Source organism: Gopherus flavomarginatus, chromosome 11 (assembly GCF_025201925.1).
Source record: "Gopherus flavomarginatus isolate rGopFla2 chromosome 11, rGopFla2.mat.asm, whole genome shotgun sequence".
NCBI lineage: Eukaryota > Metazoa > Chordata > Testudines > Testudinidae > Gopherus > Gopherus flavomarginatus.
The window spans coordinates 51,288,410-51,311,431 of NC_066627.1; the positions used below are offsets into that span (position 1 = coordinate 51,288,410).

At 44.1% G+C, this 23,022-nt stretch overlaps 1 protein-coding gene across 1 annotated transcript in view; it reads left to right on the forward strand.

Moving 5' to 3' along the window:
- Positions 1-1,378: 1,378 nt before the first annotated feature.
- Positions 1,379-23,022, forward strand: part of EFCAB8 (EF-hand calcium binding domain 8) — a 37,110-nt gene continuing 15,466 nt past the window's right edge. Inside the window, exons 1-14 of the mRNA XM_050917762.1 lie at positions 1,379-1,495; positions 2,400-2,457; positions 3,593-3,767; positions 4,696-4,814; positions 5,038-5,141; positions 6,443-6,623; positions 7,575-7,680; positions 7,980-8,064; positions 9,405-9,526; positions 12,639-12,712; positions 14,941-15,071; positions 19,237-19,304; positions 20,369-20,517; positions 21,596-21,733. Coding sequence (XP_050773719.1) covers positions 1,416-1,495; positions 2,400-2,457; positions 3,593-3,767; positions 4,696-4,814; positions 5,038-5,141; positions 6,443-6,623; positions 7,575-7,680; positions 7,980-8,064; positions 9,405-9,526; positions 12,639-12,712; positions 14,941-15,071; positions 19,237-19,304; positions 20,369-20,517; positions 21,596-21,733 — 1,590 coding nt within the window. The 5' untranslated portion in view covers positions 1,379-1,415. The remainder of the gene's footprint in view (positions 1,496-2,399; positions 2,458-3,592; positions 3,768-4,695; positions 4,815-5,037; positions 5,142-6,442; positions 6,624-7,574; positions 7,681-7,979; positions 8,065-9,404; positions 9,527-12,638; positions 12,713-14,940; positions 15,072-19,236; positions 19,305-20,368; positions 20,518-21,595; positions 21,734-23,022) is intronic.

Genomic DNA, 23,022 nt, shown 5'->3' on the forward strand with positions numbered 1-23,022 from the left:
GTGGTTGGAGCTGGAGAGTGGGGTATGTGTGATGTCCTCAATAGCAATACCTACCAAAAATTGGAGCGAGCCTGGGTAAAACCGATAGCTTTCATATTAGACAAGGGAATGGGAGCTTTAAAACTCATTTTGGAAACCCCTAATTCACTCAAATAGCTGAATTAATAGTTGGAAGAAAAAAATCTTTTGTGAAAAGGATGTGGGTGTTGAATCTTTATCTAGAGGCTAAGAACTTCCAAGGCACAAGTTGGCGTTGTCCAAGAAAGGCTTCAACCCAAACAGGTACAAAGCTAAATATTGATATTACTAAGGTGAAGGGAAAAAATCTTTGTTTAAGGTTGAAGCAGCCATCTTATTTCTACATGGTATAGAAGTAAAATATTGGCACAAACCTATTCTTTGCCTGCAGGCCATAGTGATGTGATCTGGAAGACACTGGTGTTTTTCAGAACACATGCTTGTCTCTTCAAAGCAAATTTTTCTCAGTCATTTAGTAAGCTTGGCTAGTTTTCAAACAGCAGCCTTTTGAAAATCTGTGGCTAACCTGTCAGGAAATGTAGAAAACAGGAACTGAGGGTGCTTTTTCTGAGGTCTGTGAGAAATTTCAGCAAGACCCCGGAAGAGTGATGTGCTTTTGCAAAGTAGCTTCATAAACTGGTTGCCTCTTAATCTTCCAGGAGCTCTCTGAATCTACTGCTGTTCTAATGGGAGCTACAAGAACAGTTATCCAGGAAGCTTTAAATAATGTGGGATTACATTCACATACATCTTAACATAACCTCAACTTCATGATTCAATATTTTATATTAAATAAACAAGCAGCAGGTTGGCCTAAAATGGAGGGACAATTGAGGTGAGATCATCTCAACAAATCTAAATACAAACCTCATTTCAGCTTGGCTTTCTCAATCATCCCGTCACTTGGAGGTGAGGGGCGGGTTTAATGACAAAGACCTGTGGGAGTCCTACCTCTGGATCTGTTGCAGAGACTGCTCTCCTATCAGCCCTTCAAAGGGGCAGGAAAAGGAAAGAGTTTCTAGCCATAAATCCCTGGAAATGTTCCTCTCTTGTGTTCTATGGATCCTTTGTAGAGCCCCTGCCTCAAGTCATCTCTGGTGCAAACGTGCACATGTATGTGCTCCTTATGGAGCAATTGAAAAGGAATTCCCTGTCACCATCCAGCTGCTCTGAGGGAGAGGGATAGAAATGGGCTGCTTGGTGGCTTCTCGGCATGGAGACTTCCATCTAGTCTTTCTAAGGAAGAGGACCCCTTAACCCCTTCCCACAGAGACTGGGGAAAGCAATCTGCCTGAAGTTCTGTGGATGAAGTCACAAATCCAAAGGTGACATCATAGTTGAGTCTGTTGATGGTCTTGGGTGAAGTCGCCAGTGGATACACAGCAGGAACAGGGAGAATGTCTACCTCTGAGAAGCTGAGCAGCTCTTTGATGGGCTCAGAGACTCATAGGATCAGTATTCATCCCTCTGTGGCATGGTGAGTGATGAAAGACACGACACCCAAGGAACTTTCCTTTTCACAATACCTAGTTAATTTATTGCTGCTTCTCTGAGCCACCCTCCAGTATAGTAACCCCTTCTCTTAATCCATCCTTCCTCCTTGCTAGGATGATGTAGTGAGTTAATGTGTAAGTGCATTGAAATTCTCTCCTAATTTCCCCATCTGCAAAATGGGAATAAAAATGTCTCTACCTTCTTTGGGCATTGTAAGGGTTAATTAAAACTGGTAAAACAATAAGGGCCTGCACATGCAGCTCCAATTGACTAGCTGGACTTCCTGCATAGGTCAGAAAATCAGCCTTAAATGACTTTAGTTCAAGGTACTTTGCACCTCTCATGATCAAAGCCTTCCATAACTACCAGGATGCGAGTTCAGGATTACATAGTTCTGCAGTAAGAACTAATGACATCATAGTACCTAAGGCAGTATAGAGAGTGTCATCTCCTATTTCAGGTTACACTAATTTATGCTGGAAGCAAGGCCGGCTCTAGCCATTTCGCTGCCCCAAGCATGGTGGCACGCCACGGGGGGCGCTCTGCTTCTCGCCGGTCCTGTGGCTCCAGTGGACCTCCCGCAGGCATGCCTACGGATGCTCCACTGGAGCCGCGGGACCAGCGGACCCTCCGCAGGCATACCTGCGGGAGGTCCACCAGAGCTGCCTGCTGCCCTCCTGACCACCGGCAGAGCGCCCCCCGCAGCATGCCGCCCTAAGCGCGCGCTGGGGCCTGGAGCTGGCCCTGGCTGGAATTACTTTAATACAAATATTAATACCTGAATAGCCATTTTAAGGATTGAAAGACTTGCAGCCTTATTAATAATTACAATCTCTCTCCCACCCCCAAAGCAAATAAAGCAACATTTTATCTGTTTAAAATTTTAGGGTAGACAACGATTCTGAAGATAAAGGAAGCTTTAAACAATATCAAATGGGGCAAAAGGTAAATGAGCAGTAATGGTATTGATGGACACAGTGTTATATGAAAAAGGGCTGTTATCAGGTGTTTCTAAAATGCAAATGGAGCAAGATTGATCTGGTGGTCTTATTTTCTTAACTGTACATGTCCATATTTTGGAAGGTTAAATCATACAATATCAAGGCTGGAAGGGACCTTAGGAGGTCATCCAGTCTAACCCCCTGCTCAAAGAGGGACCAATCCCCAGACAGATTTTTAGCCCCAGATCCTTAAATGACCCCCTCAAGGATTGAGCTCACAACCCTGGGTTTAGCAGGCCAATGCTCAAACCACTGAGGTATCCCTCCCCCAAATGATAGCCTTGCTTCTCTGAAGTGCAGTATTTGGTGACCCCTTTAGTACCTGCATCCAGCTATATTTTTTTTTCTCAGATTTAAATTACTTTAAGAACTGCTCGTCATGTGTTAAATTTTTTTTTTAAAGCAAGCTTTAATGGTTATACCTTTACCTTAAGGTATCAGGTGGGCAAGGAAAATATTTTGTTTTAAAGTTGAAACTTATCGCAGTGTTTCCTGCTTTGAAACCCCAATGTGCCCAGTTCATCCTGACTTTGGGGCTAAATTCTGTGCAGTTGCTGAGCGGGTGCAGGAAATGTTGGCTTTATGCTCATTTTGCGCCTTTCCTATCCTGGACCAGCAAAGGGCCTATTCAGCTTGCAGCACAGATTGAAACAGCCTGAGTGCTTGGTGGCCGCTATAAATTGGATCCTGTATTTCTTAAGTGATTTAAAATTAATCATATGGTAGTAATGAAATGGGGCTTAAGTGAGAGTTGTGGTGCATAAGACCTTGTGTGGGATCTCTGCACTGTCATTGATTTACCCCTCTTGAAGTCCATGGGGTTACTATCAATAGTGAGGACTACTTCCATGAACAAGAGTTTCCAGAACTGGGCCTTCAGTTTCTAAGTGCTGTGCTGTGCTTTTGGGCAGGGGCCATTTCTCTGCTTATCTGTATATGCTTTCATAAGGTTATTGCTTGTAAGATGTTTACTATCTTCCTGCTCTTGCCCCATTTATGTAAGACATGAGTAAAAAGGACTCTCTTGGGTGTAATAAAAGCTCTGCACATGCTGTTCTTGATTCTAACTGTTTTTTCAGATCACTGGACTTCTGAGCAAATCTGTCTCGAGCTGCTCATCTCCCAAACAGATACCGAGATTCCCAGAATCCACTGATACCTCCCGTGCGCAGCAAGTTGAGGACAAGATCAATTATGAGCATTTGCAAAAATTGGAGCGATCGTTCCGGGAAGCTGACTTAGACAAGGGTGGAGGTGATAATGCAGCATTTCCCAGAGCATTTCAGTTTCTAGATAACTCTGCTCTTTTGGTCACTTTTTTAGTTTCATAGCTATCTCTGTTGCTGTTAAGAAGCATGCCGTCTACACAACAGCATCCATCAGAATTAGCCCCTTCAGGCTTCATCAGTTACTTTGGACCTGCTTTTTTCCACTGAAGAGATCTCCAGCTTACCTCTCACAGCAAGTCTATATCATCCATTCTTTGTGATAGCTTTGGGTTTCTGTATGGTGAAGCAGACACAGATTTCCTCTTCCTCAGTTGTTAGATGTAGGTTTGTGTCCCATTGTTCTGTGGTACAGAAGTCAAGCTTAATATTCAAGAAGTCAAGAGAACAAATGTACCGATCTCTAATTAGGTTTGGTTTAAACAGGGTAAAATCACATATTACAATAATGACACTAACACTTCCACAGCATCTTCCAGCTGAAAATCTTGACTTTCTTTATGAGCATAAGTTAAGCCTTGCATTGCTTCAAGTTCTGACTCAGGTTTAGACACTTAAGGAAAATCTTAGTTAGGGGCCCCTGTTCAAAAATCTATTTGCTGAGGACCAGACTTTCAAAGAAGTTCTGCACTTATTAGGTACCTACCAGTGTTCGCAACTACTGCAGATTTGCATGCAGATTGGGAAATTGCATATGTAAACAGCTAATTTATAAGCATTTGCACACATCGATGCATTACTTACGCAGTTGCAATAAATTGTATGAGCAAATTTGATACCCATGTGTGCGTTTTTGTATGCACAAATTGTTGAGAAATCTGCCCCCATTGTTTTTTGGGGGGGATTGCTTTTGATGCTTAATTGCCATTTTGATGTGCTCTGTGCAGTGTATTTTTTCAATAGATATAATTATCTGGAAAAGTTTAGGGCTAAATATACTGTTCTTCTTCTCCCAGGGCTGGATATTAAGGAGTTTCGCAAGGCAATGAAGAAGATAATGGACAATATTACAGAAGAAGATATTGATATCATATTTATGAAAATTGACACTGATTGTGATGGCTCCGTGGGCTGGGTAATACTGTGCTCTAATCAAAGAAAATGGTGGTTGTGTAGCAGTTGCAAAAATTTCCTGATTTTTATTTACTTTGCTTTAATGTTGGGGGAAGGCTGTGTTTCTTGCTATTCCTGTTATCTTTGCCATAGTTTTTGCTGTATCTGTCAGCACCATAGAACTTGAGATAATTAATTCTGCTCTCCTTTTTATACTGTGCTAATGAAATTGTTCTCTTTCACAGGAAGAATATCTGAACTATATATTGCGAGAGTACAGAGGAAAGGATGACATGCTGAAAAGCAAATCTCCTCTGCTATTTCAGACACCCCTGAAAATCATTCCAGTGTAAGCTCTTAGCCATTACTGTCTGAAGAGGAGCGATCCACATTAAAGCTGCTTGTATTAGTCTTCCAGTTTAGTGTGTTCTTGTGACGACATCCTAGCTGAGAAAAATTTCTTTTTTTAAAATCAGGTATTTAACAGCAAATGGCAAACATGCGCATCTTCCTATATGAAATTGGCTTAATAAACTAGCCTCTAATCATATAAGGAACAACCTCTATTAAAGATGATAGCCTAGGTGAAATGTCTGCTTGAGGTGAATTCCCATCAGTATTAATCAGTCTCAGTAGGATATTGTGAGTATAACTAGGGACGCATTAGATTATTGCTGTTATAGCAACAAACCTGAACATGAGAAACGACAACACTCACTTCTCTGGGGGTCACTTAAAAGTGAGGTGTTGCCTCTTTCTCAGACCTGCCAGTGTGACACCACTGGGGGTTGATGCTATGATGAATACCTGGGAGCGAGTGTGGTGAAATATGGCTGACTTCTCTTGCACACTTGCTTCTGACTCAATTTTGTTTGAACTCAGATCCTCTCCAGCCCAGCCAGAACTCTCCCCCCAGCCAATGTGTTCCCTTTCCTTCCTACCTGGATAGAGCCTGGGAATAGAGGAGCTTTACAGCATGAACTGAAGGCTAGCAAATTCTGCGACTGGGGACGCATGCTTCAGAGCCATGGAGACTCTGGGCTGACTTCAGTTTCTAGGGTGTAAAATAAAGGGACAGGTGATCTTTTGTTGTCCAGGCCTCTCAGAAATGGGTGCACTGTAAATACTTCAGTCGTAGTGTCTCTTCTGATCTTAAACCTGTGATCATCTAGTCTGTCCTGTGTAATACAGGGGGTTTCAAGCTGCACGCAAAGGCTCGGCCCATCTGCACTAAGAGTTTGTGGCCAGCTTAAAAAAACATCCCATGTGATGTGTCCGGGTTTCAACTTCTTGCCACACATGCCAGTCCCTCCCACAAGTCTTTTCTTCTCTGTATGTGCTGTCATGTATCTTTGTGCTAAGGGGTTGGAAACATCACAGCGTGGACACCAGCCACCTTATAGTGTGAAAATCTCCTTCCCACTCCCACCACTTTGCCTTGTGTCTCTCGCCCTGGGTGAGGCTTAGACTTACTTAACTCGCATCAAATGCTCCTGAGCTCAGGGTCCTGAGTTTCTAAATTCTGCAAAGTGCTTTCAGTCCCTGTGTTCCCCCCTGCTCTATTCCCGCCCTCTTACAGGCCCACCTTACCCTTCCGCTTCCTGACTGTTCTGCTCCATTTCTCCTATCTCACTCCTTCCCCTTGCTCAGGATCCAAGGCCAGGAAATCATCAAGGTGCAGTTTTTCCCAAGCCAGGGCCGGGTAACGGACAGGAATGAAAAGGCCAAGAAAAGTAGTGGTTGGAATCTGTCAGGGCGATTCCTGACGGTCAGCAGGGATGGAATCTTACTCTACTGGAGTGACACGTTCAAACTGCTCCGCATTGTCCAGGTACATAGCTCATGAACCTGACCGAAATGAAGGGCTAGATTCTCTCTAATCCACACAATGCAGGGCTCTCAACCTTTCCCAGACCATGACACCCTCCCATTTAGACATCTAGAAATGAGGTCAATGTGGCCTCCCTGGGAGTCTGAACCCATGCCCTCATGGAGCTTGTATTCACAGTGCAGATGTCTCCTTTGCATATGTAGTGCTCGCTCTGCATGGGTGACATCCCATTGCCATGAGTGGCGATTCCACAAGTGTGGATGCACCACAGAGCCCCCCCCACCACTGCAGATGAGAAACCCACAGCGTGGCTCGGAGGGGAGAGTTTTGCCCATCATATGAAGTATTTCTAAATCACCAAATCACTTTAGTCAGTGGGGAGGCAGTGCTGTGCTACACTGGACACTGATAGCACAGAGGGTGGGGTCAAAGCCTTCTCTTCTGGAGTGCAAGCACTCTCAGAAAACCTAATATTGAGGGCATATAAGGGGAAAATGTACCATTTCTCATGGAAGGGATATTGTGCACTAATTTCCCTGGAGAATCTCTTTAAACAGAAGCATCTGGTTTCAGCTCAAGTTTTGATCTATCTGCTAAGTTTTCTCTTCTTATAAACTGAACATAAGATAAGGAATGAGGGCTGAGCACAATAGGACAAGACCAATTAGACCCTTGAATCACTGCATCTTTCTACCATTTCAGCAGTAAAACTCTTCCTATTTAAAAATAAATGCGGGTCTGGAGCTCACATTCAGGGTGGAAAATACCAGAGCTGCTGCTAACTTAGGGGGAAATTCTCCTTGGGTCAGATAGTGAGCCCAAGGCCTATTCATTGCTTACATCCTGCTTAAGCCTGGTGCATTGTAGTGCTTTTATTACGTGAGCTTGAGTGGGATTTGCAACTACTTTGAGGTTACTTGATTTTTCAATGTATGTTTCCTCTTTGTGTAGCTTGACCAGTCTGGACGACGGCCCAGTCAGCAGATGTGGGTCACTGACATGGTGTGTCTGTCTAATATCAACCTGTTGGCAATAGCATCTACTGATCAGAGTATTGGTAAATAGAGACAAATCATTCCCCATTGTGAAGATCTGGTCCCTAACCTGCACCACTGATGTTAATAGAAGCCTTGCCATTGACTGAAGTGAGCATGAGGTCCGCTACGTATGGATGTAGTAGCGTCGGTCAGTTGAACACCTGTTCAGCAACAGGCATGTTTGCATGGCAGAATGTCTAAATAAACGCACATGCATGTGACAGGTTCAAAAGGTCTATCTTTGCATGAACACCAAACATCAAGATGTTGATGCTAATGTTGAGATTCATGAGATTTCTCTTTTTTTTCTGTTGCACAGAATTCTTTGATATCAGTGGCAACAAATGTGACAGGCTCTTTTCTCTTGTTGAGCTTGACAGCTGCGTTACGGCCTTGGATTACTGGTAGGTTACCTGCTTCTCTCAAGAGGCTGTTATCGATTCTAAAATACATAGATACTAGAATCACAGACCCATGGCTCCTCTGCTGTGCAGGGTACTTGAGAAATGAATAATCCTTATATTGTAATGAACTGGGGAATGTTCATGTGCACAGATACCCTCTACCGGACGGAGAGAGAACTGCTCACTGAATCACAGCCCCTGTTCTCGCTAACACTTAAAGGCCATGGATCCGTGCTCTTTGGAGCAGAAGAGATCTGAGTTCTATATCTACTGCTCCTGTGATGCTCTGAGTGGCCACCGTATATATTATAGAGACAATGGCAAGTTGTGAGACACCACAGATTTGTCATCTACATTCTTTTACTTTACATAGTGAGACTCTCTCCTTTTCTATTTTCTTACTAAATGGTGTAGTGACAGGAGTTTAGGGATGTTCAACCCTATTCTTTTGCTTTTTTACACACACCTTTTTCAACTGCACATGAATCTTTTTAAAAACAATAATGTGTTTTGCAAGGGTCATATGTTTTGTGCAACTCCTCCAGTAGGCCTGACACTTCTGTGTCCCTCCAAGGACTCCCAGAGGAATCAATGTCACTGTCTCTGGTGTACTGCTTGTGCTGTCATGTATGTCCAGGGGACAGTGAATATCATGGACAGAGTATTATTCTTGAATGTTTTTCTTTTAGTTGCTCATGGGATTTCAATGAGCATTGGAGTCTACCAAAAACATGGCCAAGTGCAAAATCTATTGAATCCTCTCTCTTCCCCATATTTGAGTTGCCTGGGTGTAGTTTATCACTGGATAACTGCTGGAGTCTGTTTTAGGATATGTATTCTTAAAACTTTGTCAAGGAGGCTGAGTTTGGGATAGTCACTTTTATTAATTCAAATTCATGCTTATAATAAATAAATACTGTTGTATCTGAATTGCAGCTGTGTATGATAGAGCAACATTTCAGCTTTCAGATACTACCTAGAAAAAAAATGTCAGCCAATCTTAAAAAAAAGCTGCTGCCACAGAGATGACAGGCCCTCCTTCCTACATCTGTCTTGTGCCCAGTGCATGGCTGTGGTATTTAGGTGTTCTCTTTCTAAAGATGAGTTCTCAAATAGGTTCTCCAGATCCTGCCTATGCATGTTCATATTGGCACTTAGGTGCATAAAATGGGTGTTTTACTACATGTGTCTGTGAGCCAATTGGAGCACAAATGTTCAGTTAAGCTGGCCCTGTTTGAAAACTGGGTTTTCTATTTGTGACGCCCTCTAGTGTAATACTAGCCTGAAATGGCAATGTACATGGGATCTGATCTGTTTTCTTTCCTTTCTCCCTGAGTCAGGACAGATGGGTACAAAGGAGTGTTTTGTGTTGGTGATGTGAAAGGAAACATTCTGATCTTCACCTCGCTGGATGTTGTAGCAAATGGGATCTTCAACGTCCGTCACTATATAACTAAGCCAGGTACAGATATGTTGTCCAAGCTTAGCTATAATCACATGTTCTCCTGTCTGGTATTACTGGAGAGGGGAGTGAGGACTGAGCATTTATCTGAATTGCCCTTCCTGGAGAAAGAGCAAGTGTTACCCATTTTACAAACACAGAGGTATTCTGAGACTGACTGAGATTTTATTGACTCCAGAGAGCTTCGCCCCTCTGAAAATGGCACCCTCCACGACTCATCCAAAGTCTCACAGGGTCGGGGTAGAATCCAGGAGTCCTGGCCCTCACGTCTCTGCTTGCTCCTTAATCATCCTGATTCCCTAAGCAGGGCTAGATCCAAAGCACCTTGGTTTCAGTTTTGAAAAAACGAACTCTGTTGCAGGTTTTGCAAAACCAGAATCAATCTGTTCCTTGGTGTCTGTCCTGATGCACCACTTTTTCTAATCTCTAGGTAATTGTATATGATTACTGTTAAGATCATAAAATCATAGGACTGGAAGGGACCTTGAGAGGTCATCTAGTCCAATCTCCTGCACTCATGGCAGCTCTAAGTATTATCTAGACCATCCCTGACAGGTGTTTGTCCAACCTGCTCTTAAAAATCCCCAATGATGAAATTCCACAACCTCCTAGGCAATTTATTCTAGTGCTTAACTACCCTGACAGGAAATTTTCCAGAATATCCAACCTAAACCTCCCGTGCTGCAATTTAAGCCCTATCTTCCTGTCCTATCCTCAGATGTTAAGAAAAATATCTTTTCTCCCTCCTCCTCATAACAACCTTTTATGTACTTAAGCTGTTATCATGTCCCCTCTCAGTCTTCTCTTTTCCAGACTAAACAAACCCAGTGTTTTCAATCTTCCCTCATAGGTCATGTTTTCTAGACATTTAATCATGTTTGTCGCTCTTCTCTGGATTCTCTCCAATTTGTCCACATCTTTCCTGAAATGTGGCACCCAGAACTGGACACCATAATACTCCAGTTGAGGCCTAATCAGCAGAGTAGAGTGGAAGAATTACTTCTTGTGTCTTGCTTACAATACTCCTGCTAATACATCCCAAAATTATGTTCTCTTTTTTTACAACAGCGTTACACTGTTGACTCATATTTAGCTTGTGGTCCACTATAACCCCCAGATCCCTTTCTACAATAATTCTTCCTAGGCAGTCATTTCCCATTTTGTATGTGTGCAATCGATTGTTCCTTCCTAAGTGGAGTACTTTGCATTTGTCCTCATTGAATTTCATCCTATTTACTTCAGACCATTTCTCCAGTTTGTCCAGATCATTGTCCTATCCTCCAAAGCACTTGCAACTCCCCCCAGCTTGGTATCATCTGCAAACTTTATCGGTGTACTCTCTATGCCATTATCTAAATCATTGATGAAGATATTGAACAGAACCGGACCTAGAACTGATCCCTGTGGGATCCCACTGGTTATGCCCTTCCAGCATGACTGTGAACAACTAATTACTCTCTGGGAATGGTTTTCCAACCAGTTTTGCACCCACCTTATAGTAGCTCCATCTAGGTTGATTTCCCTAGTTTGTTTATGAGAAGGTCATGCGAGACAATATCAGAAGCTTTACTAAAGTTAAAATATACCACATCTACCACTTCCCCCCATCCACAAGGCTTGTTACCCTGTCAAAGAAAGCTGTCAGGTTGGTTTGACACTATTTGTTTTTGACAAATCCATGCTGTTACTTATCACCTTATTATCTTCTAGATGTTTGCAAATTGATTGCTTCATTATTTCCTCCATTATCTTTTTGGATGCTGAAGTTAAGCTGACTGGTCTGTAATTCCCCAGGTTGTCCTAATTTCCCTTTTTATAGGTAGGCATTAGATTTGCCCTTTTCCAGTCTTCTGGAATGTCTCCCATCTTTCATGACTTTTCAAAGATAATTGCTAATGGCTCAGATATCTCATCAGTCGGCATATTGAGTATTCTAGGATACATTTCATAGTAATAATATTCTATTCTTGAAGACATCTAATTTGTCAAAGTAATTTTTAACTTGTTCTTTCCCTATTTTAGTCTCTTCTGATCCTACCTCATTTTTACTGGTATTCAATGTTAGACATCCAATCACCACCAACCTTCTCGATGAAAACTGAAACAAAGTCATTAAGCACCTCTGCCATTTCCCCATTTTCTGTTATTTTCCCCCCTCACTGAGTGACGGGCATACGCTGTCCTTGCTCTTCCTCTTCTAATGTATTTGTAGAATGTTTTCTTTTTACCTTTTTATGTCTCTAGCTAGTTTGATCTTGTTTTGTGCCTTGGCCTTTCTAATTTTGTCCTTACATACTTGTTGTTTGTTTATATTCATCCTTTGTAATTTGACTTAGTTTCCACTTTTTGTTGGACTCTTGATTTTTAGATTACTGAAGATCTCTTGGTTAAGCCAGGGTGGTCTCTTGCCATACTTCCATGACCCAGCCTCCTTCCCCACTACCACGGAGGCCATTTATACTTGGATTCTGCAGTGGGGAAGGAACTGAGGGGCAGTTGGGCCTGCTCCACCCTTATGCCTTTGATAAAGGAGCATGAGGACACTTAGGCACATGTGGCCCCAGTGAATGCTGCTGGCCAAAAGACTGATCTCAAGCGCGTGGGCATATGTGCTCCAAGAGCGGAATGTACATAGATGACACATCTCAGAGGGCCAGTTACAGTAACATAAGTAACTTTTCTTTTTTGTCCATCTTTGGCCCCACTTGTGTTTTCAAACAAATTGGAACCATTTCTCTGAACATCTGTGAACTTTGAGGGGTTGGATAAAATGCGACCTGGATCCAAATCCTCATCTTTTATCTCATATCTTGTTTGAATGCATTTGCTAATATTTCTCCTAAGCCTAGATTGTAGCTAACACTTTAAAGCTTTTAGTGCCATGCTTGTGTCTCGACATTTAAGGTGGATCTATGAAAATACCATGTAATCATTCCAGGTGTTAATGAACGTCCCTTGTGACTAGCTATTCTGTACACTATATATCCTAGGTCATGCATGGGGTTTAGGCTACTATTATTGCCTTAGGTCACTTCAACACAATTAAAATAACTTCTTTTGAGAAATGTGGCAAGTATTGGGTCAGGATTAATATATAGCTTTTCTCCCTCAGGTGTCTTAGCCAGAATCCCAGTACATCTTCTCCTGAAAGGAAAGGCCAGCCTATACAGAAATTTCCGAGTGCCTGTGAGTTTCTCTGTCTAATGTTACATTTTGAGACAAACCCCACTCCTCCTTAGATTCCTGTTGCTCCCCTATCCTGAAGAAAGTTGGGGAAAGTTGATATTTATTAAATTACAAACTAAAATACTCAGAAGCAATTATGTACAATGTCTATCAGAGTTGTCTCTTTCCCACAGCCTCTGTATGTTGTTCACCGCCTTAATCTGTAAGCTCTTTGGGGCAGAGGCCTCATCTACCTGTGTGTGTGCAGCACCTGGCACAGTGGGGTTTCTGAGTGCTGCCATAATACAAATATTACTAATAGTAGGTCTGTGGGACGCCCATTGCTCTCATTCCTTCCGTAGTCTTACATAAAAAGGCAAAGTGTACTTTACTGCTGATGCTTGTAGACCAAGACCTGTGGCCTTTCAGAGTCTGTCTACACTGAGTAGCAGCTCACAGTGGTGAGTCCAAGAGACCAGGTCAACAGAATCTGGCTTGCCAGGTTTTCCCTATCGCATTAAAAATGGCTGTATAAATGTTGCAGCTTGGGCTGGACCTTGGACTCTTTAGCCTAAGGAAGGGGGTGGGCTTCAGAGCCTGAACTCCTACACAGCTATTCTTAGTGCTGTAGTGCAAGTTTTGTGAGTCTGAATCTGTAGAGCTGGGTTCTAGGACTTGCTGCCACTCCCTGTGTAGACACACCTTCAGGGGTGGAGTATGGGCTGCGGAGTGCCACGAGGGGCTGCACTGTTTACACATCCCGAAGGCTGGCTCTGCAAACCAAAATGACCTACCATGGGTCGTTTTGTATCATTCCATCAGCCAGACATTCACGATCTTGCAGCTCAGCAAGCAGCCAATTCAGACCATTTGGGATGGCTGTAGTGCGGTCGTGGGTGTCTCCCCATCAGTCGCTGTAATGCTCCTAGGGTGGCTCTGTTCGGGGGAATTAGCCAACAGTTAATAGGTCCTGAGGCAGCAGTTGGGGCTAGTAGCCCTGACATTCAGCCAGAGCCGGGCAGCACATAGTTAATGGTTCTGGCCCACAGTCAGGCATGGTAGTGGCACATCTCTAGGCCTGGCACCTTCAATCAGGACAGGGTCGTAATCAGTGAAAGGGCTCTGGCCTTCTGTCAGGCAGAGCAACTCAGCAGTCTAGGGAAAGATTAGCTCTCTGCTGGGAGAGTCAGCAAAACCATCTAGCGTCCTAGCTCGGGTGGGTGTCAGACCAATGCAGGCCGCTTGGCCTAAAGGTGGGGAGGTTGCCACCCTGATGGTGGAGTGGCAAGGGGTAGAGGGACACAGGCCCACCCACTCCACTGCATCCCAGCCCAGAGCCCTAACAGTGGAGGAGTGGTCCGCCACTGGGTCTGTGGGGAAATCTGTCCACAAGACGCTGACCATCTTGCAGTCAGTCACACAGCTGAACACTATACAGCTTCCCCGGCTCCTTCTTACCCTCCCAGTCTGGGGGGACCTGGGGTCATCATTCGCCTCGCTGGGGTAGACAGCTAGTGGCAGCCCCAACAGCTCCTCAGTGTCCCAGGTGTCTGGCAGCTCCTCCAGGTCTCTGGCAGTATGGCAGTCGGGCTTCAGCAGCGGGGAGAGACGTCCTGCTCCTCCGGCAGCTCTTCCCCAGCTGAGCTGGAGTGCCAGCCTTTTATAGTTCCGGTTCCTATCCTGCCCCCGTGGATGTCCCGGTTCTGCCCACCACGGGGCAGTTGTGGGTCTCTCCCTGTTAATCAGAGGGGGAGACCACATCCCTTCGCTACAATGGCTAATGCACATTCAAACCCCCACTGCTTCCTGGGTCCAAGAAGAGCCTTGTCTATAAGAATCCCTTTGATCTGAACCCTCTCAATCCCCATGTCTAAGTCATGACCCTCTTCTCGTTTCTTGATGTGCATAATGAACCTTCTCCTCTTAATTCAAAACTGCACTCATCCAATCAGATACCATGCCCTTCCCCTTTCAGGGTCCTGCTGTGTGCATCACTCTAATGTTTCTCTTCTCCCTCTTTCTGCTGCCTCTGCTCCTTGTCCCATTTTTCCTGTGTTTATTGTTCCTCAGTTTCACATTTCACTCTGTTTTTCGCTGTTGTTTTTCTGTCTTCTTCAAACTGTACATGAACCCAGGCATGTTGGAATGGGAGTGGCACTGCTGAGCCCCCATTAACGAAGAATGAGCTCCTTGTGCTCTTGTTTATGACCTGCAGTGTTACTAAGCAAAGTCTTTCCTTTCTCTTCCAGGCTCTCCATGGGGACTGGTGCCACCAGATAAAATTCATTCCTCAGCTCAATCTTGTTGCCTCCTGCTCAGCAGCTGATAAGAGAGCCATGGTGCTTACTTCACTTCCACTACATATCATGGGTAAACCCCAGTAAGACAGGTCTCTTTGTCTGTTCTGTAAATTATCCATCACACAATGGTAGCAGACAATGTTACAATTCTCTTAAAATTCCGTTTCCTCCAGGAAAATCCTGTTGGGACTCAAATTTCAGGCAGGGCTCAGGAAACCTAAATTACAGAAAGTGGGTAAAGGGGCCCATAATTGACACTACTCGGTGGCCTGTAAATAGATGAAGTTTCCAACAGACTTTTCAGGCTGTAAGTACAGTAATTTCTGGGGCCTCTGGGCAGTGGGAAAATTGCTGGACACGGCACAGTTTCTTGAGGAAAATATCAGAGAAGATGGGAAGACACTGCTCCAGCTCCATCATGTCGTCTGTAGAGATGGGCCTGACCTGAGAAGTCTAGCCTAGACCCAGATGTCTCCAGAGCTGATAGGTCAAACCAAACCCTTCAGCCCATCATAGAACAAAGGTCTAGCTGGGAAGTCCCAATCTTGGTCCAAAGTTCCCTAGCAACTGTGGGTTTTTGGATCTAAATTTTGCTTGGGTTGGATTTCTTCTTAATGTCCTGTAACCCTCATGTGCTGCGTGGGAAGCTTACTCCACAGGAAAAGTGAACAAACAAATGCAAGTCTCTTAAACGTATTTCTTTTTAGCTAAAAAGAAATTATTAGATTTGCTGAAGTGGAAAATAAGCAAAATGCAGCCGCAATGGTGTCTGACTTCCTGTTTTTTCTCCCTTCCCGTCTTCAAGAGGCAAGGCAAGGTGAAGTGGGGTTCAGTGTAGCGAAGCTTGGGAACAGCCTTCTGGTCCACTTTCTGGGTGTGGATGCCCATCCTGCTGTTGCTGCTCCTGGTCTGCTGGGCCCGAGCGTGCCGTGCTTGTTTGTAGGCAGTGATGCTGAACCAGAGCTGAGCAGCACAAGTAGGACTCTGTGTTGTGAGGAGGAGCGGGTGGGAATAGGGCAGGCTCAGCGGGTTGTAGGGGGAATGGGCAGGTGAATGTAAATTGGATGGAGCTGGGCAGCAAAATTCCGATCCAAAGTTCAGCTCACCCCAGAGTTAACATCCGAGATGGGGAGGGGAGTTTGAATCCAGTGATTCCAGTTCAGGCCTATCTCCAATTAAAATGTTTCAGGGATTGGATCTAGAGTAATACACATCCGGCAGGACAAGTACAGGGTGAAGACTGTTTGTGAAAAGCTTGAGGAAGGGGAAGACGAGGTTGTCTTGCATACATGGCTAGTGTTTACAAGCTGCATCTGCTGTGTACCCCAGCTGCCATTCACCTCCCTCATTTCTCTCTACTCTTCACTCCTTCCTCTGCTTATTCTCTTTGCAGCCTTAGCTCGTCTCCCTTTTCTTTTAATCCCCTTCCCTTCCCGGCTTCTTTCTCTCCCCTTCTGCTTTCCATATCCCCCCTCTTTCCTCCTTCTCTTTCTTTTCTTCCTCAATCCTTTCTGCTTCTTTCATTGCTTCTTTCCCAACCCTTTTCAGCTCTGTATTCTGTCCCTGTCCCTTTCTCTGCTTTCAAAGTGCATTAGGACTGGCAGCAGTCCATTGCCTCCTGAAAGCTAATGGGGTGCAGCAGACAGCCCCGTCGCTAGCTAGCATCCTGGCAATGGGCCAAATACATATTTCAGCAGCTGGCTCACTGTAAATCATGCAGATAGCGGACAGTGGGTTGAATCTACAATTTTACTCTCTCTGCAATTTTCCCTGGCCCCTGGTAATCACCATTTTGTCTCCCCTTTCTCAATATGTGCAACGCTTGGCTCTAGAACGGCACCCTGTCCAGATCTTTTTCATCCCTCCTCCGAAATCAGTCCCTTTGACAACGGTGGCTATTGCTCTTGAAAAGGCTGAATTATGTGTTGGCCTGGAAATTGCAGGCCTCTGCATCTGCAATCTGTCCAAACGATCATGGAATAACAAAAGATGTGAATGCTAAATAACCACCTCCAAGACTAGAGTCTAAAATCTCAATCGCATTCTGCTGGCACCTGGGTGTTGAAACTCATCTGTCTTTGGAGCCTCAGGAGAGAGTAATGCCAAGTCTCCTGTTGCTAATTCATATAATTTAACAATCTCTCTTTTTGGTCGTGGGATTCTTACTGTAGAAATATATTCCTCTAGTGACAGATGGGTTTAAAGGAATGGATTCCAGTGATTTGTGAATGTAAAGATGGTGTGTGCAGAGCTACATAATTGGGTTTGTCTGTACTTAATACTAAAACTTGCTTTATTAATGGATTTGTCTGCAGTTCTGAAGATTGTGCATCCTTAAATCCAGAGACATTGTCCCATGCTCTATCTGTATGTTGGATAATTTCTGAAGAGTTGTGTGGTAGTGTGTGTGTCTGTCTTTTTCTCTTGCTTAATTCAAGAAGATCTGGATTAATGCTAAAATAGCTATTTCAGAATTTCACAACCCCGGTTGCTGTGTGGAAGATTTACCAGCAGGTGGTGCTATTGGGCTTTGCTTTACCTGCGACAAGAGAATTATTGGTGGTGGGCTTTTATGTAGCTGAGGGCTGCGTGAGCAGTTCCCACTGAACAGTTTATTTGGCAGCTTTAGCCTGGATCATTGCTGCATTTTTATTATGCTATTTGTATGGAAGTTTTGGGTGAATAAATTCCAGCTTGCGGGTTACTTGCCAACTGCCCATTACCCCTTGAGTATTCATAACTTGGTATTTAAGTTGTGCTGCTGGTTAACTATGTTTCATGGCATTGTTTTGTTCCTGGGCAGGGTGGCCTAACTCTTAGGAGCGCCACTCCAGCTTTCTTTCAAACAGTAGCTTGGTTAGTGATTGAACGGACCCCTGGGTCACATGGAGGGCTTAGAATTTGCTCTGCGACCATTTGTATGGGCAAATCTTTGCTCATGGGAGTGTTCATGACGAGGGGATAAAATGGACACAGTCAAAGAGAGAATCTATTTAGACGTCATCTAGTTATTTGCAAGTTGTTGTTTTCTAGTAAAGACAAATTTCTTCATTTTTAATGATCTGCCTGTGAGCTGGCCATTGTGGCTACTGCTCTAATGCAGCTGAGCCTCTTGCTCTGCACTAACCCCATTTTTATGATTTTCACCCTTGTGCTCCACCCCCCCCCCCCGCTCATTATTTTTAACCACAGCTGCTTTCCCTTTTAGAAATGGGTTTTGTACCTTGAAATGGGTTGGCGGAGGCCACGGAATTCACAGCTGTCAGTGGGGTGAATTGTCACACCTGGGGTCCGAATATCATCTGAGACGGAGCTCCAAGGACTCAGATATAACAGGTGTTATTTTTCTGTTATGATCCCCGGCTCTCAGATAATAAATCACTGGATAGGCCCAGCCAGGGCCTTGTCCTGCTCCTGACTATTGTACTACCCATAAGAATGGGTTAGAGGATGGTTGAGTTCAGCTCCTTCCTTATAGCTGTTCCATTCCTTCTCTTTGCATTTCCTCTTTGCCAGCAGGTGGCTTCCCAAGTGGCACATTCTCTGTGATCCTGCCTCTCCTGGTTACCTTCTCTTTTTTCTCTCCCCACCATAGCATCTCTCTGCCTTGAGTCTTTACCCTGCTCTTCCTCTCTCCTTGCAATTTCTTTTCTGCTTGGTCACCCTAACAATATGCAGAATCCCAATGCAAGAGGTCCTAGCAGTCGGGAAGTGAGCCAGCCTCCCCTTCCTGTCCTATTCTTGCAGAGGGTGAATGGGCCTGCAATATTTTTCCCCTGGGCTCCCGCTGGTGGGATTAGCAAGTTGTGGAGCTTGTATGGGATGTGGAAATCCAAGCAGCCCCTTGCTTTGCTTGTGTTGAAGGCCAGCCCTGGTCCCTTCTCTTCCTTAACTATTTCTTCTTAGAGATGGGTCTGAGCTACGCCCTTTGGAGGGGAACTTTTCCAAAGTTTGGGGATGTTTTGGATTGGGGGCTTCAGTTAGAGCCCATTGGGGGGCAGGTCACAGAGTTTGGCTAATTTCATAGAGCTCTCTTGCTGTTCCTTCTGCTTCTCTACACGTGTCTGTAGTTCCTCCTTTTCTGACCATGCCACCTATTCTGGAGCTCCCCTGTTTAATTGGCATCTAGTGTCCTTCACACGAGCAGATGTTTCCACAGCCTTGCCCATCACATCTGCAATGTGTTTTAAAAGGGCCAGCTGTGGTTCTTGCACAAGTCTGTTCATTTGATTTTCTCTGTTCCAGGTCATCAACGATTGCTTTAAAGAAAGGCATTCTCTGCTTCGATTATTCACCTGAGATGAACGTGCTTGGTAAGTCACCATCATCAAAGCCCATTTTTACCCCACTGATCTCTGCACTCATCTATAGTTGCTGTGTTGAAGCTTTGATAAAAAGACAAGTGCCCAGAAAGAGTCTGAGTTCAAATACAGAGAACCGCCTCTTAAACAGCCACGTAGAGGGCCAGCAGAAATGGGTTACTTTAATGGCAGTGGCCTCATAATAATCGTGGAGCAGGGACTCTCAGGTCATGAGGTTCCATCCCTGACCACCCTGGCTAATAGCCCTTGATGGATCTGTCCTCCAGGAACTTATCTAGTTCTTTTCTGAACCCTGTTATAGTTTTGTCCTTCACAACATCTCCTAGCAAGAGTTCCATAGGTTGATTGTACTCTGTATGTGTGAAATGTACCCCTATGTAAAAGCCAGCACGCAGCCTGTACGGTATTCCATTTAAGTCCCACTGAAACCCTCAAAATACAGGTTAAGTGGAGCATGGGTTATGAGAATTTTCTTCTGCCTCCTGCTCTTAGTGTCCTGAGAACATTTTTCATTGAAGTTATCAATCGGCAAAAAAATAAATACAAATTCCCTACGTCATCATCCACAGAAAGATGTGAGATACCTCACATCTAACTCCCTTTCCTTGTACCTGTATTGCAGACTAAAGCGTGTGACACTGTATTTCTCTGGTGGAATCTGTCACTCCCTAAGTCAGTTCTAGAATGCTGTGATGTTTCAGACTTGAAATAGGAGACTTAGTATGACACACAGGCTTGGCCTTATTTAAGATTTAAGCACATGTAGGGGAAAAAAACTATCCAGTGGAGATTGTGGAAGAACACACACAGTTTGGCTACAGGTCTGAACTCTCCCAATCTGTGCATCATCCCCTCATTAGTCATATCATGGTCCTAGGTTTTCTCCTCTGTGTGTCAGGTGTGGTAATTACTTTGAATTAGAACAAGGAGATGGGTTAGGTATGGACCGAAGCATCTTCTGATATATTGTTCCAGTGTTTCCTTCATGGGATGCTGGAGAAGTTAGGTGAGTCATTGCCTACTTTTTTAACTAAAATGTATTTTCTTTACATTAGTGACCGGGGGATTGGATCCACTGGTTAGAATATGGAATCCATTTGTTACCAACAGCCCCATAACGCTGATGAAAGGCCACGTTACTGCTGTGACTCACATAATAGTGAATGGAAAGAGAAACACCATCCTCAGCATCTCCAAAGACAAAGTACAAAGTCTGGATTATAGGAAAAATGGCTTGCTGCATTTGGAGCCATATATTTCTGTGCTCGGGCAATGGGAAAGTGTCATCTAAATATCCATATTACTTACTTCTGTGGGCATGATGGGTGCAGGAGCTGTGTCTGAATGACCAGCTGGATTTGTATTAGGTTTGAGAGAGATTCTTTTAATGCTAGACATGGGAGCAGGAGAGAGGAGCCTTTGGTGTAATTAGCGTGTGCTCTTCCAAAAGAGATTCAACATTAGTGAAACTGGCTTCGCTCAGTAGAAAACTACATCTTTGCATCCTCTCTGGGCCAGGAGCAGGCAACTGAGGGGCACCAGAATCAGTCAGTCAAATATTATAGCTGCCATGATCCTGGGAAGCTCCCGCATCTGTTTAGTTAAGGGTCCTCAAAGCATGAAAATGCGGTTTGCTCCTCCTTGCCTTCCTCTGGCCCTGTTTGTCTTAACCCCATCAAAACCTAGAGTGGAGCAGTAACACTGTTCAGTCCCTGGCCATCTTCCGTGATGCCATTCTACCTTTGTTGGTAGCTCCATCTTGAGTAGATGTCAGGTACAAAGAGCCTTTTTTATTGTGTCCTTGTCTGTTGTGCTCAGCTCACTAACATTGGTGGGAGGAAGAACCAGGGCAGTAGAAAAGGCTCAAATATTCAGATTTTAGCTTTAGCTTTGAATCTCCTCGTAGGTTGTGGGTTTGACTCAACCCCCCCACGCATTCCATTCATATAGCTTGTATTGTAATTTAAAGCTAGTGCAGCATCGTACTTTAGTGCTGCCTTCTCTGGAATTCTGCAAACAAAACAAAAATTTCCTGGAGAATGTTGATATTTGGTTTCCTTGGGGAAGGTGGCATCTATGTGGTAGGTCTTTTGCCTCCATTCCTGGGCTATTGCAGGGAACACAACTCTACACTGGGATTGTGCATGTGTTTGGATATTGGCCTGAGCGTATGGGAAGCATTTATTTCCTCTGGGTTGAGCTGCTAAACAGCATGAACTCTCTAATGTGCTCACAAATGCCTTAATCCCTTTGACTTCTGGTTTCTTTCCTGCATCCTTCAGAATATCCGTGTTTGGGATTTGCTGGATCACTTCTGTCTCCAGTCCATTCCTGGCAAGAGTATCTCATTAGGGAATTGCCCAATTGTTGATGCCTGTTACAGCGTGTTAAACAATATGCTCATCTGCACCACCTTCTCTGTGAGTTAGTTATTTTACCTTTTAACAGAAGACATAATGTACCCTTTTCTTTCACAAAAGGGAAAAACATATTTTTGGGATGACATCTCTCCTTTCTTTGCTCATCTTTCTAGCAAACATCAGTGAGTGATTAATTTTTGACTGAAGTTCAAAGTTCTTGTTGATTTAAATTCACTCTTGTGCAAAGGGCCAACATGAGGCGTACGCACTATTTAAACCTTTAGGGCCTACATGGGACCGGGGCTGGGTAGGAAATGTCTTTCCCAACCTGCAAATGTTTTTGAGAGTTTGAAAATTTTTACCATCAGAATGGGAATGGAAGATTGAAATGTTGGCTATAAACAAATTAAAAAAACCTGAAGTCACACCTCTGTTTGAGCTGAGAGGTCTGGTTCCCAGCTTGCAGTGACATACCTGTGCTAGTTCTGCTCGAGCGAGCACCCAAAAATAGCAGTGTAGTGGGAGGTAGCATGGGGGACAGCTACACAAGTACAACTGCAGGGAGCTGAGATGCTGCCTGTGCTATTCTGGCTTTGGAGCAGAACTAGTGCAGGTTTTTGTACACACGCAAGGAATCCTACCTCCCAGCTCAAATGCAGATGGAGCGTAAGCTCTTGGTTTGGGTCAATTGAAATGTTTTTTGTTTTGATAATTTTGGAATGTCAATTTTGGCCCTTTTTTTGACTTTTTCAGTCTAACTAGCTTAAGTTTCAAAATGAAAAGTTGTTTTGAATCGCAAAACCAGTATTTTTCTTTTTGAAAATGTTAAAATGAAATGTTTCAACTATTTTTCAGAGTGTTTTTTTTCTCTACATTTTGTTGAGTTGGGAAATTTGCTGAAGCAGACCCCATTTTACCAGCAGGTTGTGTTTCACCAAATTGATATTTTTGCTGAAAAACAATTAATCCAAAAATCCTAACCAGTCCTGCATGGGACCTTGTACCTGAGGTGAATGTTTACCCACTGAGACACAGCATGGCCTAGTGGAGATAGACTCAGGAGCACATACTTTTTAGTTTCATTTCTGCCACTGGCTTGCTGTGTGGCCTAATGGAGGTGAGCTAACTTCGGTCTCTGTACTCATCTCCAAAACTGGGACAGTAATATTCTTTAGCTACCTCACAGGGATATTGTAAACAAGATTTTGACTGAAATTCTCATCTTATTCATGTGAACAGAGCGTCAGTGGGACTGCTCGCATTAGTCAGGGGGGCAGGGTTTGGCCCTCTGTTGGGGTCTAATCCTGCAGAGTTCTGAGTGCTTCCTGTAGGGTGCCATTAATTCCTAT